At 39.5% G+C, this 15,733-nt stretch overlaps 3 protein-coding genes across 3 annotated transcripts; 2 read left to right on the forward strand and 1 right to left on the reverse strand.

Moving 5' to 3' along the window:
- Positions 1–485: 485 nt before the first annotated feature.
- LOC107191487 (protein takeout-like) lies at positions 486–2,331 on the reverse strand. The gene is made up of 5 exons (XM_015580550.1): positions 2,253–2,331; positions 1,526–1,659; positions 1,191–1,363; positions 799–1,007; positions 486–637 (listed from the first exon to the last, which is right to left on the reverse strand). The coding sequence occupies exons 1-5, from the start codon at positions 2,329–2,331 to the stop codon at positions 486–488; spliced, it is 747 nt and encodes a 248-aa protein (XP_015436036.1).
- Positions 2,332–5,454: 3,123 nt separating this feature from the next.
- LOC107191488 lies at positions 5,455–8,506 on the forward strand. The gene is made up of 4 exons (XM_015580551.1): positions 5,455–5,521; positions 6,847–7,109; positions 7,670–7,781; positions 8,132–8,506. Exons 1-4 carry the CDS (start codon positions 5,455–5,457, stop codon positions 8,425–8,427), a joined length of 738 nt encoding a protein of 245 aa, XP_015436037.1. The 3' UTR covers positions 8,428–8,506.
- A 3,191-nt stretch (positions 8,507–11,697) lies between these two features.
- Positions 11,698–15,610, forward strand: LOC107191489 (protein takeout). The gene is made up of 4 exons (XM_015580552.1): positions 11,698–11,866; positions 13,669–13,956; positions 15,083–15,232; positions 15,459–15,610. The coding sequence occupies exons 1-4, from the start codon at positions 11,698–11,700 to the stop codon at positions 15,608–15,610; spliced, it is 759 nt and encodes a 252-aa protein (XP_015436038.1).
- Positions 15,611–15,733: the final 123 nt, after the last annotated feature.

Below are 15,733 nucleotides of genomic sequence, written 5' to 3' on the forward strand. Positions count from 1 at the left end.
TATATTTCTACATGAAGTCCCGTTACAATTCACTTTTAAACTAAAGCTAAATTTCTTAACTAAAATCCTGTCCTCTGATTTATCCATCTGATATATTCCAATACGTGAATGCGTGCTGTAACTTTATTGCGACTTAAGATTGTCTTAATTTGAACTGATTCTCTATGGTTCGATATATCTCGTGTGCTATCCGTTGAACAAATAATTATCAAGTTGGTGGGGAATAAAGGGCCGTCAATTCAAAACAACATCATTGTTCCACATACGTATATGTCGCATGGTATAATTTTATATAACTGATCCCAATGTACCCCAATGTATTAATCACCAATATTTAGTTTTTATTCTACAATTATTGATATTTTGCAATTATAGCAAAAAAGGCAGTGTCATGAATACGTTCGAAGGGCCATTGATTTCCCACCAATCCAATACAATCGAGATATCGGTGTTTACCACAGTGGTAACACGGAGAACGAATTTATTCAAGGCAGGAGGAACACTTCGACTGGTACGTGACGTAACAATTGATTGACGATGCCAGCGAAGAGTACGGACAGTTTCTTCTTCAGTTGCGGCTCCATCGCCTTTAGCACTTCCTGTCCGTTCTCACGGAGGAACAAATTTGTTGCTTCCGCTGTGAAAATAATTAATTTCATATTAATAAAAATATAGTTGATATTTAAAGACCAGGGTTAATCAAGTGGGATTTGACACAAAGTCTAATGGCGGCCATTTTGAACATTCCAAGGAAATTAGACATTCTATAGTTCTTGAATGCTAGAAGGTAATACTTACTAAGTATCCGATTATTATTAAAAATCTTGCGGACTCTCATGTGCACGTTCTTGACTTCCAGATCGACATCGAGGTTCTCGAGGTTAAGGTACGTCTTACCGTCCTTCACTTTCGTCGAAACGGTACCTTTGACAAGAGCTTTGAGATCGTCGAACCGGCCGTGGAATGTTCCATTGCCGCTGGCTGGTAGAATGATCAGTACTCCTGAACTGATAAATTAAATAAACATCGATATTTATTAATATTTGATTAAATTTGATCAGGGAAAGTCCTAATATAAATACACGCTTCTATAGTGTACTTTGTATGTCTCATAAGGTGGTGGCCAGTTTTCGGTTACCTACGAGTCGAGTAAGTAGAGCAGAAAGGTATCTTGATGGAAGAAAACGAACCTGGTATAATGCGCGTCCAAGATAAGGGCTGGCATTCGTACAATAGCCTCAAAGGGTGAGCCGAGTTTAATGTCCTCAACGGTGTAGTTGCTCGCTCCCCTTACGAACAATTCTCGTAGTTGTACCTTGTAACCGTTTGTACCACCTGTCAGGGACAGAGTCAGCTCGTCCATCTGTTGTAACAAGCAAACTCGCGAATAATTCGAGTAACGGTTCGATATTTAGATGTGCTGTATTCATCTGACCCTTTGGTCATGTAAATATGTATCAGTATTAACAAACTTTAAATTCTTCTAGGTTCTAATCTCACTATCATCAAAGTATCACGAACTTACACGAAAAGGTTCAACCGAAGGCAGCTCGATTTCCGGTATCCCAACGCTTAGATACGGTCTCAGATGATGAAGAGCGTTTATCAGACACGTCTTCAGCTTCGGATCGCTCCTCGAACATTGCTTCACGTATTCGGCTGTAATAACATAATATAACACATTGCAAGCAATAAAACACAATTTAATAGAAAATCCATTGAAATTGAGGATGAACAATCAAATCAGTTAAAAGTGTTCGTTACACGGAAAGTCAATTTAGACGTACATAGTCACGAATCGGACTATCGGCATGAGGCAAGCGGAAACCACGCCGGTCGCACGAAATGGTAGTTGCCAAGCAGCTTGTCACTCTAACTACACATTGTGAAATTCTAATGAAATTTCTTTGGGTTAGCTGCACGAGTGACCTCTTTACCAGATAGCGCACATTTATGTAACGTTCCAGCAGTTTTCAACGTACAAGAATTACCATTTCGCGTAGACCACGTACGAATAATCCTATCTGTTCAAATCGTCAACGTTCAGAATACAAATAATGCAATATACACGTTTAGATCGCTCTGAAACAAAAAGGAATCCCTTTCCTTCCGTCGTTCAAGCCCGACGTACCGTCGTTTAATTTAACTTTCACTCGAGCATTATCTGCAAACTTGACTCTGAATGACACCGCGTCCAATAGGAAGCAAACGAACAAACGGTTCACCAGTCGAAAAAAATTCAGGCTACTCACGGTTCGAATTAACGGAGAGAGTAGTCGAGTCGTCCACCGCCAAGAGTAGGAACAGGAACACTATCATCGATCCCATCATCGTGGGGCTGTTAATCAGGGGGGATGAAGTCACCAAGGGATCGAAACCGTTCACGTAGATTTTCGTCAGCCCGTGTGTTTCCTGTCAAGCTTCACCTGGACTGGACAAGCAGCGTGATTCACAGTGCCTACTTTCCACGGGTCTGCTTCAAATCCCTGGTTCCCCGGTTAAACGGCACCGCTAGAGTAAGACTGACTATGCAAGAGGGCATTGACAGATGCTAGATCGTAACTGCACTCGGATACTTTCACTGCTTCAAACGTGCACCTGCGCCTTCTTCGTCTGCGACGACAGACGAGTCTTGGCTTAGGCCATGTTAGACCGTCGAAAGTACCCTAGATAGAACCTGGGAAAGCTGGGTCCTCCGGCGTCCGCCTCTCTCGATCGCGCAAGGGAAAAAAATTACTTTTATCCAAGGGAACCTTTGTATTGATTTTTTTTGTTTATTTCTGGCGTCACTCAAAACCATCGCAACGATTATAAACCACGGCTATAAAAGGAGAACGTGCTTAAATTGTTTCACCTGTAGAGGACGGGTAGCTTTTCTTTGGGCTCCAGAGGGGTCCTTTATTTTTGGTAGTATGATGCTATAACAAATATATAAATGTTCTAACTCGAAAATACACAAAAATTAATGAAAAAATCTACTGGACTTTTAAAGGTTATTCGTTAATCAGTTCAATTATTTACGCGCCTATGTGCTGTCTATCACACTTGGATGTTGAAAGATTTTTTGAAGATGCTTGTTTAACACTGTTATATTGAAAATTGTTATAATATAGACTGTTCGTAAGAAGAAATTATTCCATACGGTATCACGGGAAAATGAATTTTTTTCGTGGACGCTGCGTCGTTTTTATAACAAAGACCAACTTTCTAAAAGGATCTAGCGTGTGTTTAGCGGCGGTGACTAATTGCACATATCGGGTAATGCAATTCTGTGTTTTTTTTTACACGTAAATAATAGAAGAACCTGTAATAACGACGAACGGTGGCACAAGAAAACCAACAATGATTCATTAACGATCGAAGTAGCGTTTAGGAAAAAAGTGACGATGTTACGACACGGGTTAAATCCACAACGTAAGCGAATAGGTAGACGACTGCGTGAAATAAACGAGTGAATGATCGGTGGTTTCCATTAGTCTGCAATTAAGCTTACCGTATTGTGTAACGAACATTTTCGATAGACTGAGCACGCGGAATGAATTCAGGAAAGTATCGGAGTCATGAAGATGTTAAGTTTCGTTGGTATATAAGTAATGGAGTGATTAGTTTATAAATATACATGTGAATAATATGAATAAATGCTTTGATAATATGATAAATGCTTTGTTCAAAGAGACACAATTCCTTTTAGAGGTAAGAAAGAGTCAATTAAGAGCGTGTACGTAATTCATGAATGTTCCCCTGTGTTGCAACTGTAGCTCAACTGTTCCTACATTGCTGTATACACGGTTGCAGCTGACAGGGGCCTTGGAATTCAGAACCAACATCGACGAATTATTTCGTGATTCGAATGTTTCCATTTAATTATTCCATTCAGTTGGACATATTGCATAGTCTTTTAATCTTTGTACGTTTTATAATTTTCAAAATCTAGGAACTATTTATTCTTTATAAGGAAAACGAAAAGAAGAATTATTGCACCAATCGTCATGCGCTGCTTATTGAATAGTTTAATGGTTAATGCTTGATTTATTTTTTAATAATAATATCTCTAGGCTATTTGCAATGCTTTCGCGTACAAGTCGTAGACTGTAATTAAAACAAAATATTGCATAACACTGACTTCACAATCAGCTTTCTCTGTTAAAACGTTGCAACATATTTTTTCTTGCAATTAAAACAAAACAACGAAATAGAAAAAGGATACACGAGAATGTATAATTTTTTTTCTGTTCATTCGTTGACGTTTTCTTTAGATTAAAAATATACGTAGAAATGTATACTCGTTTGTCGAGTAAACATTTTATTCACCGTTGAATATTTGAATTGAGAATTTTCGCAGATTCTAACAAACAAGTTTTTTGAAGGATTTCTCTTTTTTTCGCACGTTGATTTCGCTGATGTGCGATCGTTTGGTATTTGCCAAACAACATCGTGTTACACGTCTTCGGAATTCCATTCGTGCATTTTCGATCCTCTCTGTATTCTGTATGAATACGTTCATTATAACAATCGTGCGATTTTGCATAATTATACTTCATTATTTTTTGTATGCTTCGTTCTAGGAACGGTGTGAACAACCATCACAAACAGGAGCCAGGAGAAATCTGGGAATTACATAAAAAGACGAAAGTCATCCTCGATATCGAAATCTGTATCGTTAAGATTTCTTCTTCCCAAAGACGTATAGACATTTCCAACATTTTCCAGACGTCCAAAATTATTTCCAAAACTAAATTCATAAAAACAAGCTATTTAAAAACATAAATAATTATTTGTTTCCTCAACCAGAGCGACCTCTTCCTTCCTACACCGCGAAGGTGCCATTTTTCTTTCCGTCCTAATTCCACTTTCAACCCTTACTTAAACACCCTTCTCAGCAAGCTTAACTCCCAAAAAATCCTCGGCAATCACAATAATATATCAAACTAAAAAAAAAATTACCATGTTTCCTCAAATCGTGACAAATCCTTCACACCTGCAATGTCACGCGTCAGCCCAAGGATACGGCCATTATACGTCCGTCGAGTCGTTTATTTCGCCAAATACGCCTATATCGAGGTTAAAGCCTCGATAAACCGGCGAGAAACCGAGGGGGGTGGGTAACGAGGCAACAAAAATCTCGTGAAAACAAGTTCGTGTCGGATAGTTTAGTCTTGCATCTCGTCGCGTGGCGTTCGTCGAGGCGGTCAACCACCGAGAGATGCTAGCTGGTTCCCGGCTGTTTCAGACGGGAATTATATAAGGTTCGGCCCGAAAATCCCGTGGACGAGGAACGTAGCACCGGTGGTATAACCCTTCTCTTCAGATGTACGGTCGAGAGTGAAAGCGTAAGCATCGTCGAGCGTGTGCGTTCACCTAGTTGCTGGAATTACACCTCCTCGCGGTCCTTCGTAACCAGACGCCGTCACACGCGTTGTAACGTGACATTTATCGATCATCACGGTTGCAGAGATGCGACCGACGTACGGTGTCCTGGTGGTCCTGCACCTTCTGGTCGCGTCCACGATCGCGGAATTCGGTAAGATAAAACGTACTGTGCTTGCTCTGCTTTCGACATCGCGGCCGAGTGATTGTTCCTCGCGTAGAGAACCAAAGGTACTTGAAATGGCACCTATAAATGTTTACGTTCTGTTCGATAGAAGTTTGGTACTTTGAAGGTAGAATGTTGGTGATTCGATTGTGTGTTACGCGGTGAAAGAATGGGTGGTGCTGGACAAACAAGGAATTGAGGTTTGTTTATGTTAGGCGAGTGATGCGTGTTGTTAAGTCCTTAAGCGGTTTTAGGTCGTTAATGGGTAATTCTGAACGAGTTTTCAAAATCGAAATTATACAGGTGGTCCAAGTGTCATAAAGAATTTTTGTTAATTAAAGTGGGTTCTTCGAGTGCTTTCAGATGCTATATGATTAATGCTTTGTTAGGAGTTTGTACGTACAATTAAGCGGTTTTAGATTGTAACGGGTAATTCTGATGTTTTCTTTGATGAATGAAATTGAACAGGTGGTCCAAGTGTCATGACCAATTTTTGTTAATTAAGGTGGTCCTTCGAGTGCTTTTTAGATGCTACACGATTAATGTTCTGATAGGAGTTTGTACGTGTGTTTGATTAACCATGTGGCCGGACGTCATCTTCATCGATGATGATGGCTCGACAGCGTTCGGACGAGTTTAGTGAAATTACGTCGGAAACCGACAGTTTTGTGATATAATGCGTGCATTTACGCACGGTATATTGCGCAAAGAATATAACAAAGTATAACATTATGCAAGCGGAAAATTCTCAAGGAACGTGGGACCATTCTAACAACGGTGGAAAGTATGGAATGCTAGAACATAAAACTGTACCAATTGAGCTCGATTCAATGTAAATCTGTCCCTTCGTTGTATTACACTTTTTCTCAATGTTTTCTTCTCTAGATGGTTTCACCTTTCATAAAGAATCGCAATTTTTCCATGGAACAGGTGTTGCGGTGATTACCCGCAGGTAGATTATAATCGATTATTTCTGACCTTGGTACCACGAAGCTCTGTGCGCGATGGATCACTGGATTTTCTATCCTCAAAAGGAATTGCGTTACTCGTTTCACTGGAAACCGTCTCTAAATCATTCTATTTCCTAGTATTTCCAGCATAATGCAATCCTGTTTGACAAACATGGTCAACAGCAAAACTCATAATCGATCACCGATATAGCAACCTAATGCCTTATTTCAAATGTATGCCAGAGTGAGCTGTTTGAATGTTCGATCCTTCAAACGCAAATCCTTTCACGATAGAAATGGTAGTCGAGCGAATCACTTTATATCAGATTTTGTATTAAGCAAACGAACTTTCTCCTCTTACAGAGGACCATTTCGAGGATTGCCATCCAAATGTACCAGGCTTCGACGCGTGTGTGCGTGAAGCGTTGAACGAGGTTCGGCCGTACTTCAAAACCGGCCTCTCGAAGTACAATATCACCCCGTTCGATCCGTTCTTCGCCAGGGAGGTGGCTGTGAAACGGGGACTGCCGAACTTCGGGTTCACCTTAACGCTGAAGAATGTCACGGAGAGCGGATGGACCGCCAGCAAGGTGACGAAATTCGTCAGTGATATACCGCACTACAAGGTAAAACCTATTATCCTTATTTTTCACTTAACCCATAAACTACCATAGTTTAGTAACCAGCTATTGTTCATTGTTCGTACAATGAATCAATCGATTTGAATGAAATTACCCCAATTGTAGGGGCTACTGAAGGCGGTCCAAGACTGTGTTTACAAACACAGAGGGATTAATTTATTCTTTATTTACTAATCGAAATGAATAATGTATAGGTAAGTTCGTGGATTCGATGTAACAATTAGCATTAGTTAATTAAAATTTATACGATTAACAGTTCAAGGCTATTATTTTCACCACACATCATGGTCGATTCAATCAGGGAAATGGCCTTGAGCTGCCAGTGGATTTTACTTCGTCTGTAGTAGAGACTTTTTGCTAGTAACTTTCACTTGGATGTGTCTGTGACTTAACTGTGTCCGTACAAGAAACTTGGGACACGGTCATAAAGTAATACCGACCGAGGCAGAGATGTAGCAGATACCGTCTGGACACAAGTCTGATTCTTAATGAACTGTAGTTTGCATGTAAATTGACGATGTCTTGAAATTCCGTTTCGATTTCAGGTCGTCTACACTCAGAGTTTCCCGGAGAAATTCCTATCTGGTTCGTACGACTTCAATGGAGCCGTTTTGGGTTCCTCCATGAGCAATAAAGGAAAATTCACTTTGGCCCTTTGTAAGTAGACATTGTTCCTTTGGGTACAGTAAATCATCGATGATGGTTCGAAGGCTCTGAACGTTAAATATTTCATAAACTAATGGCCACATGCGAAACAAATATTTTCTATAATATAATTCTATCACTGTGTTAAACTTCATTAAAAACTCACCGTTACACCTGGGTACCTCTCTTCTTGTCAGTGCTAAGGAGCCTTCAAACACTCATCGATAATTTACTGTACTCTTCGATTGCTAATAGAAATTTCGAAGTTACGTTTCAGGGAAACGGATTAAAGAATTAAGGTACCTGTTAAATATATTATTGTTCAAACGAAACATCTTATGACCTCTTGTTTCTGGTTCCAGATGACCTCGTTCAGACGACCACCGTCACCAAGAGGCCCGGCCAGAAGATCGATGCGAGCGTGGACGTGCAAACGATCCGCGATTTGAAGCTCCACATCACAAACTTGCTGTTCGGCCGGCAAATGCTCGAGAACGTCCTCGACAGAATAATAAACGGCGCCTGGCAACCGGGCTTCGTGATGACCAGACGTCTGATCAACGATCTTGTCTCCGCAGCGTTCACAGAAATATTCAGGAACGCGTTCCGTAATTTCCCTTTCGAGAAAATCATCAAACCGAAGCCCGAAGGAAGTTAAAAAAGCGATCTATTAGTTTGGACAAGACGAACGATACGCGCGCAACGATGAACTGTGTGAAACAATACTCACCAGGAATTTATTCTAAATATATATTCCTTTTGCTGTTGAGCAAACAGTATCCAACGGTCTTACGACTATTTGTAGAATTAACGAAACTTAGAATATAACATCTTTAGAATTTAAAATAATTCAGAACAATCTTTATATTATTATTCCCCTTTGAACTCTAAATATAATACCACTTGACTTCTCAGTGATACATTTTACCATTTAATTTTCTTTCAGAAAATATCGAGTGACTTGGAGACAATCTACAAACCTTACGAAGAAGAATATTCCTTAGTGTCTACTGCAAAAAGAAATATATAGAATGCAGAGAGTTTTCGAGTTTTTTACCATTTAGATAGTCGTTAGAGACGAAACTGTGCGGCGTTTCTATAGGAGATGAGGCTTTTTTCTTCTGGCAGGATAGCTGCTTGCCTTGACAGGTAGACGGTCTCTGACCTCGCATTCTCATGGTGTACGAGCATGGTGTATCAACATCCGCGCATCGCATAGCTCTTATCGATCCATAAGATTCATAGCAAACACAAAGTACTTACATGATCGAAGGATCTGTTTGTGACGAGCCATTTCCCGAACAGACATTTATTCTGTTGATTTAACTGTTAACTGGCCAAGTGGCGTTCGAAGAACGTCATGATTATTTTTAGAATATCTTATTCTTATTCAATAGTTGTTTAAAGAGATTCCTGTTTATTTCTGTGTTTTCTTATATGAGAATACAAAACAATTAGTTGTCTAATAAAACTTTTAAGTAATAAGACTTTTACCTCATCAAAGAAAGGTTAAATAATGCACATATCTTATTCAACTGATACTAATGAAGAAGGTTACAATTATAAGTAATTTTTAAAGATATACTGTAATTACTCGATGACTGTGACGTACTTGGGTCCGCTTCAGAGCATTTATGGCATGGCGGAAAAATTTTCAGCCCCTTATAAATTTGTTTTTTACCTGAAGCTGAGTTTCTGATTACTCTGATTTGATTGGTTCCAGAAGGGGAGTGCCCCATTGGTGGGAATAACGCCGTTGTTCGTGTAGCATTCATCAAGGAATCACTGTATAGAGTATGAATAACAGTTTGTGTTACATTTGATTCATCGTTGCTAAACGATGAATAAACGAAGAGTCAAGTATTACAAAATATTTTATAGATTCTACACCCGCACGTTTTACGTATAACAAGATGTCAATGGAAGCATTAACCGTTCGATATCCGTCATGATGTAGCTCGAACACGGCCAGAAACGGTGACGATCGTGGGTTACCGTGTTCATTAACGGTGCTTAATATTCTTCACTGGGTGCCTCCGACATTTCTGACGTCTGCCTCTGACGTCCGTTTACTTTCGATCTACCTGGGTCAAATTTTTATCGCCGTTTATCGAGTATTACGAAGCAACAATCTGATACGAGCAAACGACGCCGGCACAAGCACTATTAATCTAATTACAATCAATTGTTATAGAGGCTGAAGACTCTGTATTATATCAATCAAGAAGTCTAACTTCTTATACTATTACAGTGTTTTATTTTATGTAAATTATATAGATAATTGGTATAAAGTGTGTCTTAATATTCATGAACTTCTATCAATTTTAACTGGAACTGCATATGTTTTAATTTAACCCTCCGTTGTCATTCTGAGTCAATTAGACTCAAGCCAATATTCGATCAGTTGTTGTTTAAAAACTATTTGTTACATTAAGTCGTAAAAAATTCTGAAATCAAGCTTGAACAATGTAGATTATATTTTCATGGTAAAATATCATTACAGATCCAAAAATTTGTTCGCTATAATTTTATTAGTAGATCTTTGTTTGTAGTTAGTGACGTACCGAAGTGCTTTGGTTTTAATGTCAGGTAAACGGCACTTTAAATGTCTCGATATCGCGAGACCGATTTCTTTTTTGTTATCCATTCAAGAAACTTTCCAGTCACTTCGTCTTCACATAATTTTCAGGATCGCAATAGAGGTCAGTCGGTACCGTGGTTCTTGTCATTTAGTTAGAAAGCGCAAAGAGCTCAAGCGCAGTTAGTCCTTACCCGTAACGAACCATGCCCATCAAAATGTTTTTTTTTTCTCCTCTCTTACTGCGGCCTCTAAAACGAATTACTTCAAGCCGATGCAGAACGCCGATGCCCGTTGATTATTTTCGCGGCTGACTTTCCCAGAGCCGATCGCGATTCGTCCGCGACTTTCTTCTGCGATCGAAATGGCGCAGAACAACGACGTACATGAAAAACAATTTTCAAATTAGCGGATATCCGTCGCCATAAATCAGAAATAGTGTTCTAAATCCTTGTGGAATAGTCCATTAATTATAGTGTTGCATTAATGTTCATGAATTTCTATTAATTGTTAGTGGAAGTAGATATTCCTAATGTAACGCTCAGTTGCCAGAGCTTCTTTTTTAAACCAAATTGTCATACTGGGTCAATTTGACTCAAGCCAATATTCAATCAGCTGTTGTTTAAAAACTATTTGCTAAATTAAGTCGTATAAAATTCAAAAAGAAATAGTGATAATTAACAAAACTAGTTACAAAAAAAAAATAATTACAAATAAAAATAACTACAATGAATACAGACTGTACAAAATAAGGATAGATGTGCTTATTCGAGAGTGTTTAGTATTTTGTGTCTAATGTGCTAAGTAACATGTGGAAGAAGTCAAACGAAGCATTTAGATTACCATTCCTTAAAACTTGAATATCCTCAAGTAATTCTGAACAGGCGATGGCATCCATTACCGATTCCAAATAAAAACAGTAAATTTGCACATACACCCACGAACATAACACAACTGACCCCCAAAAGGTTATTCACCAAGTACTTCAATAACCTGAAATACGTTTAAAATTCCGAATCGAAGGCCGTACAGGATATCGAACCTTGAGGAAAGAAGAAGAGAATCCTTCACGTTGGAGTACTTTGTCGGGGCGTCCACCTATTCCATGGCCGGATATACCTTTACTCATACACCGTTCCTGTTCTTCGTGTACGAGCCACGAAGGCATAGCGGGGGCAATGTCAAGGTGCTATAAGGCCCGACGCATCCCTGCTGCCCGGTCATTCCACACGAAGAAATTCGATCGAGTCACGCCGGCCTGGAGATCAGAGGAGTTGTATACGCCTATCGGTCGAGAAACGTCGGGAGACGGGAAAAACGGGGAACCATCAGCAGATCCGCGATCGAGAAATGACGAGGGCCAGCCTGTTCGTGTGCGCGTGTGCGTTGCTGATCGGCGCCGAGGCGATCGGCAGGTACAAGGGATTGGAATTTTTAGAACCGTGCTCCAGGGAGGACCGAAGCCTCGAAAGCTGCCTCGCGAGATCGGCCAATGCCCTCACTGAACACTTCCGTCACGGTAAGTTCTGATTATTCTACGGGACACATTGGAAACTACAGTAAATTCTGGATGAGTGTTCGAAGGCTTTTTCGCACTGAACATTAAATATTTCATAAACTAATGATTATATGCAGGTGAAGCAAATATTATTGGGTACAGAATTCTAAGCTCTATCACTGAACCTAATTGAAAAGTCGGGGGACCTTTCCTTGTCAGTCTTCGAACACTCATCGAGGATTTACTGTAATGGGATCTTTCTTTCTTGATCATCTCTCTTCGTAAATCCTTTTCGGCTTAAAAAAGCATGTATTCCTTGTTTTAATCTCTTCAGGAACGAATTTGTTAAGACCAGACGAGTAATCTTTTTTATTTGTCAAATGTATTTACTTGGAATGTATGTGTAAATATGAACGACAATCAATTGGTAGAATGACTCCTTCCTTTAGGGAATCCCCTAGTGAATATTTATTCACAGTAATGTTTATTATATGCTTTGAAATCATGCTTGAATGATGAAAGGAGAATTGTCTTGAATTATGATAGACAATATTTGTATGATAGTGGTGATTACATTAATTAATTTATTATTTATAAGCCACATATATTGTCTTTTATAAGGCCCAAATTGCTTGCACATGACAAGTTAGAGTATTGGTCGAAATTTGACAACCTTCCCCTACGCACTACCGACCAAAAGTATGGGACTAGAGTTAATTATACATCTACAAATAAATTTTAGTGTATTACTTTTGCCAAGTCTTTGTAAAATAATATTTTTCTCTTTGTTTAGTTATCAGACCTGGTCCCATACTTTTGGCCGGTTAGTGTACATATATGTGTTACATTTTATATCGCGAAGAATGTTTCTGGCATAGTGACAGTCCAGAATACGACGCTGGAAAACCTGCGTCGAATATTTAGTGGTTGTCTGTAGAAGTACCGTCCAGAACGGTACCATTTGTCGACGTATTTCGACAAACTTGTACATGAAAAAAATGGACGCAACAATGTCTTTAACGAATAAAAGAAAGTGGTGACGCTTACCGATCACTGTTCGCTATTTCTTCGATGCTATCGGTATTTTCGGAAACGCAAAACACGGAATAATACGGAAGTCGAAAGTCGAAGAATCACCGGGATCCACGTGGTGCCGATGAAAACGAGTAAAAAGACGTTCGCGGCAAAGAAGCAGGTTATAACGGTGTATTCGAATGGTCACCCAGTGTCCTACATTCCTCGCGCTCGTACTGACGCAGACTGACGGAATAGGTTCGGCGTTTCTGACGCGGACTGAATAAAACATTTGTTCGTTTTGACCCTCAAGGGCTGAATACCGTTCGATCACTTGCTTTGCTTCTTGATTCTCTTCATTAAACAACACTATAATATATTAGATACTTCCTAAAACGTACTCACTCCAATAATCAGTTGAATCTTTATCGTTCGTTAGAAAAAAACTTAAGGGCTTGTTTGTATCAGATCGAGTGCCATTATTACCATTTTCGTATTTCTTCTTCACAATTAGAAGACCATACTTTATAACGATCTCAACTGGTTTCTAAATTAAATGTTACAATTTGTAGTTTAAAAAAAGTCAGCTAAAGGTACTACTCCAGTTTTCATTGAACATTTGCAAAAGTCGTGAATGCCTTAAAAATTAATAACGAAAGTATCCCTTAGCTTCTAACGGACATCGATTTCTAATAGTCTCTACAGACTGCTTTCAAACATTACGTACCCATCTATTTCGATTCAATTGATTAAATACATTTAAATGTAAATTCGAATCAATAACTAATTATTTGTGGATGAATTCGTAGGTTTGCCTCAGTTGGGCTATTCGGACGTCGAGCCGATTATCCTGGACGAGCTGCACATCGCGCTCGGCGGCGGACCGGACGGTTACAGGGCCCAGTTCAAGGACATCACTGCGAAAGGTGTTTCCTCGTTAAGGGTGACTGGCCTAAGGGCCAGGCTGTCCGACGACGAGGTGCAATTGCAGTTGGCCATGAGCATTCCGAAAATCCGAGCCGCGGCCAAGTACAGATCGAGCGGGACCTTGATCCTGGTGAAAGCCAGCGGAGCCGGTGATTACTGGGGAGAGTACGGTAAGAAGAGAGCAACAATGTTTACAGCTATGTTGCTACTACTATCGCTGACAAGTTTGAATACATTAACATTATGTAGAACTACCAAACTGGTCAAAATGACGGATTGCAGATATATTAATTTAGGATTACTGAATTTAAAATATTTCTTTTGGTGGAATTTATGTTGGCTTCCAATATACAATATATTTTATGTTACACTATATTGTACTGAATGTTATTGTATATATGTAACTATATTATACAATGTAATTCAGTATTCATTGGTAGTTTTAGTGTTAAGGCTAACCAGCAGGAGGTTCTAGGTGAAACGTAGACAATGCTCGGATTTTGTTGATCATAAAATTCAGATGGTGTGAGATTCGAAAGGCACCTTGCGAGCTTAAGCACCGTGAAAAGTGATTACAATTCGAATAGATAGCTAATTATTGTGATAGAATAGTGGGGACTCGGTGAAAAGCATCGGGTAATGGAGAGCGACGTCTACTTTCACCGCCGACGCAATGCAAATTTGTTTTTAGAGGGCTTTTATGGTTTGGCTCGTCTAGCACAGTGTTTTCCAATCTTTTTTGGATCGTACCCCACCTCGATGCCTCGATGCCCCCACTAGAGTAATAGTAAACTAAGTTACTGAAAAAGTTTAATATTAATAACTGCTATAAATAAAAAAGGCACATGCAGATTCCTCTCAATTATCGTCTGGCTTGTTCTACACGATTATTGTCCAGGCATTATCCCCACCACTTGGGGGACATGGAACCTGTCAAGAGCATACTTTGTTGCCGAGGTTCTGGCTATGGACAAAAAACGAATTTACGAAGGTTCGAAACATTTCTACCTAAAAGATTATTGTCCTGGCGGGGACCCGAGTTCGAGACGATAATCGAGAGGAGTTTGTAGGTACAACTGTTGCCCAGGAGGTGACGAATTGATAATGATTTGCTAATTGGGAAACATTAGTCTGGTAGCTCTGTACTGGAACTTACAGTATCGGTTAAAAAATTTAATGGAATATCGTAAATAAACTGTAATGTTATTCGAATACTTACATTATGTTTCAATACTTATTACACTCGATGTTTATGCATTGCGTATCGATACTTATCACATTATTCCCTGATTGCAGAGGGAGTCAAAGCCAAAGTCTTCATCAGAGCAAAGCCGTTCTCGGTTCAAGGCCGTCGTTACTTGAGGCTACAGCAGCTCAAGATGGATTTCAGCGTGCAGAACATAAAAATGGGCGTCGAGAACGTTCGCGACAGTAACGCCATAATACGTAAGCGCTGAAAAAAATATCGATTCCATAATCTTTATTCATTCTTCAACATAAATGTCAATTCGAACTTTGATTTATTATAATTTACATGATATTTCGTATAATTCCACGAGCTTTTGAAAGACGTTCCGGCGAGAATTTACGACAATGACGAACTTGCCGATCGAAGGCCGCTTAATATCGTATTGATATTTAATTACGTTCTTCTTTTTTCTTTTACTTTCAGTGGCTGCATTGAACCTGTTCATTAATACTAATAGTCAGGAATTGCTGAAGGAGATGAAACCGGATCTCAGACGGAAATTGGTCCAAGTCATGACGACCTTCGTCGAAAAAATCTTCGCTCAAGTACCATACGATGCTTGGATCGCCGATTAAGGATTCGTAAAAATCACGTCTCTGGAAGGCAGTGACTTCCGCGAACGATTCACTCTCATTAGTTTTTGTACTGTGTTCTCGGGGAACGAGGACCTTCATACGCCATTATCATCGATAGATATA

Source organism: Dufourea novaeangliae, unplaced genomic scaffold (genome assembly GCF_001272555.1).
Source record: "Dufourea novaeangliae isolate 0120121106 unplaced genomic scaffold, ASM127255v1 scaffold228, whole genome shotgun sequence".
Taxonomy (NCBI): Eukaryota; Metazoa; Arthropoda; class Insecta; order Hymenoptera; family Halictidae; genus Dufourea; species Dufourea novaeangliae.

Excerpts from the sequence above, each read along its gene's own strand:
- LOC107191487 (XM_015580550.1), bottom strand. The coding sequence starts at position 2,331 with ATGATGGGATCGATGATAGTGTTCCTGTTCCTACTCTTGGCGGTGGAC. Across the intron at positions 1,660-2,252 it reads TCTCTCCGTTAATTCGAACC|CCGAATACGTGAAGCAATGT; the intron begins GTGAGTAGCCTG and ends ATGTTATTACAG. Across the intron at positions 638-798 it reads TAATAATAATCGGATACTTA|CGGAAGCAACAAATTTGTTC; the intron begins GTAAGTATTACC and ends TTATTTTCACAG.
- LOC107191488 (XM_015580551.1), top strand. The coding sequence starts at position 5,455 with ATGCGACCGACGTACGGTGTCCTGGTGGTCCTGCACCTTCTGGTCGCG. Across the intron at positions 5,522-6,846 it reads GTCCACGATCGCGGAATTCG|AGGACCATTTCGAGGATTGC; the intron begins GTAAGATAAAAC and ends CTCCTCTTACAG. Across the intron at positions 7,110-7,669 it reads GTGATATACCGCACTACAAG|GTCGTCTACACTCAGAGTTT; the intron begins GTAAAACCTATT and ends TTTCGATTTCAG.
- LOC107191489 (XM_015580552.1), top strand. The coding sequence starts at position 11,698 with ATGACGAGGGCCAGCCTGTTCGTGTGCGCGTGTGCGTTGCTGATCGGC. Across the intron at positions 13,957-15,082 it reads TGATTACTGGGGAGAGTACG|AGGGAGTCAAAGCCAAAGTC; the intron begins GTAAGAAGAGAG and ends CCCTGATTGCAG. Across the intron at positions 15,233-15,458 it reads CGACAGTAACGCCATAATAC|TGGCTGCATTGAACCTGTTC; the intron begins GTAAGCGCTGAA and ends TTTTACTTTCAG.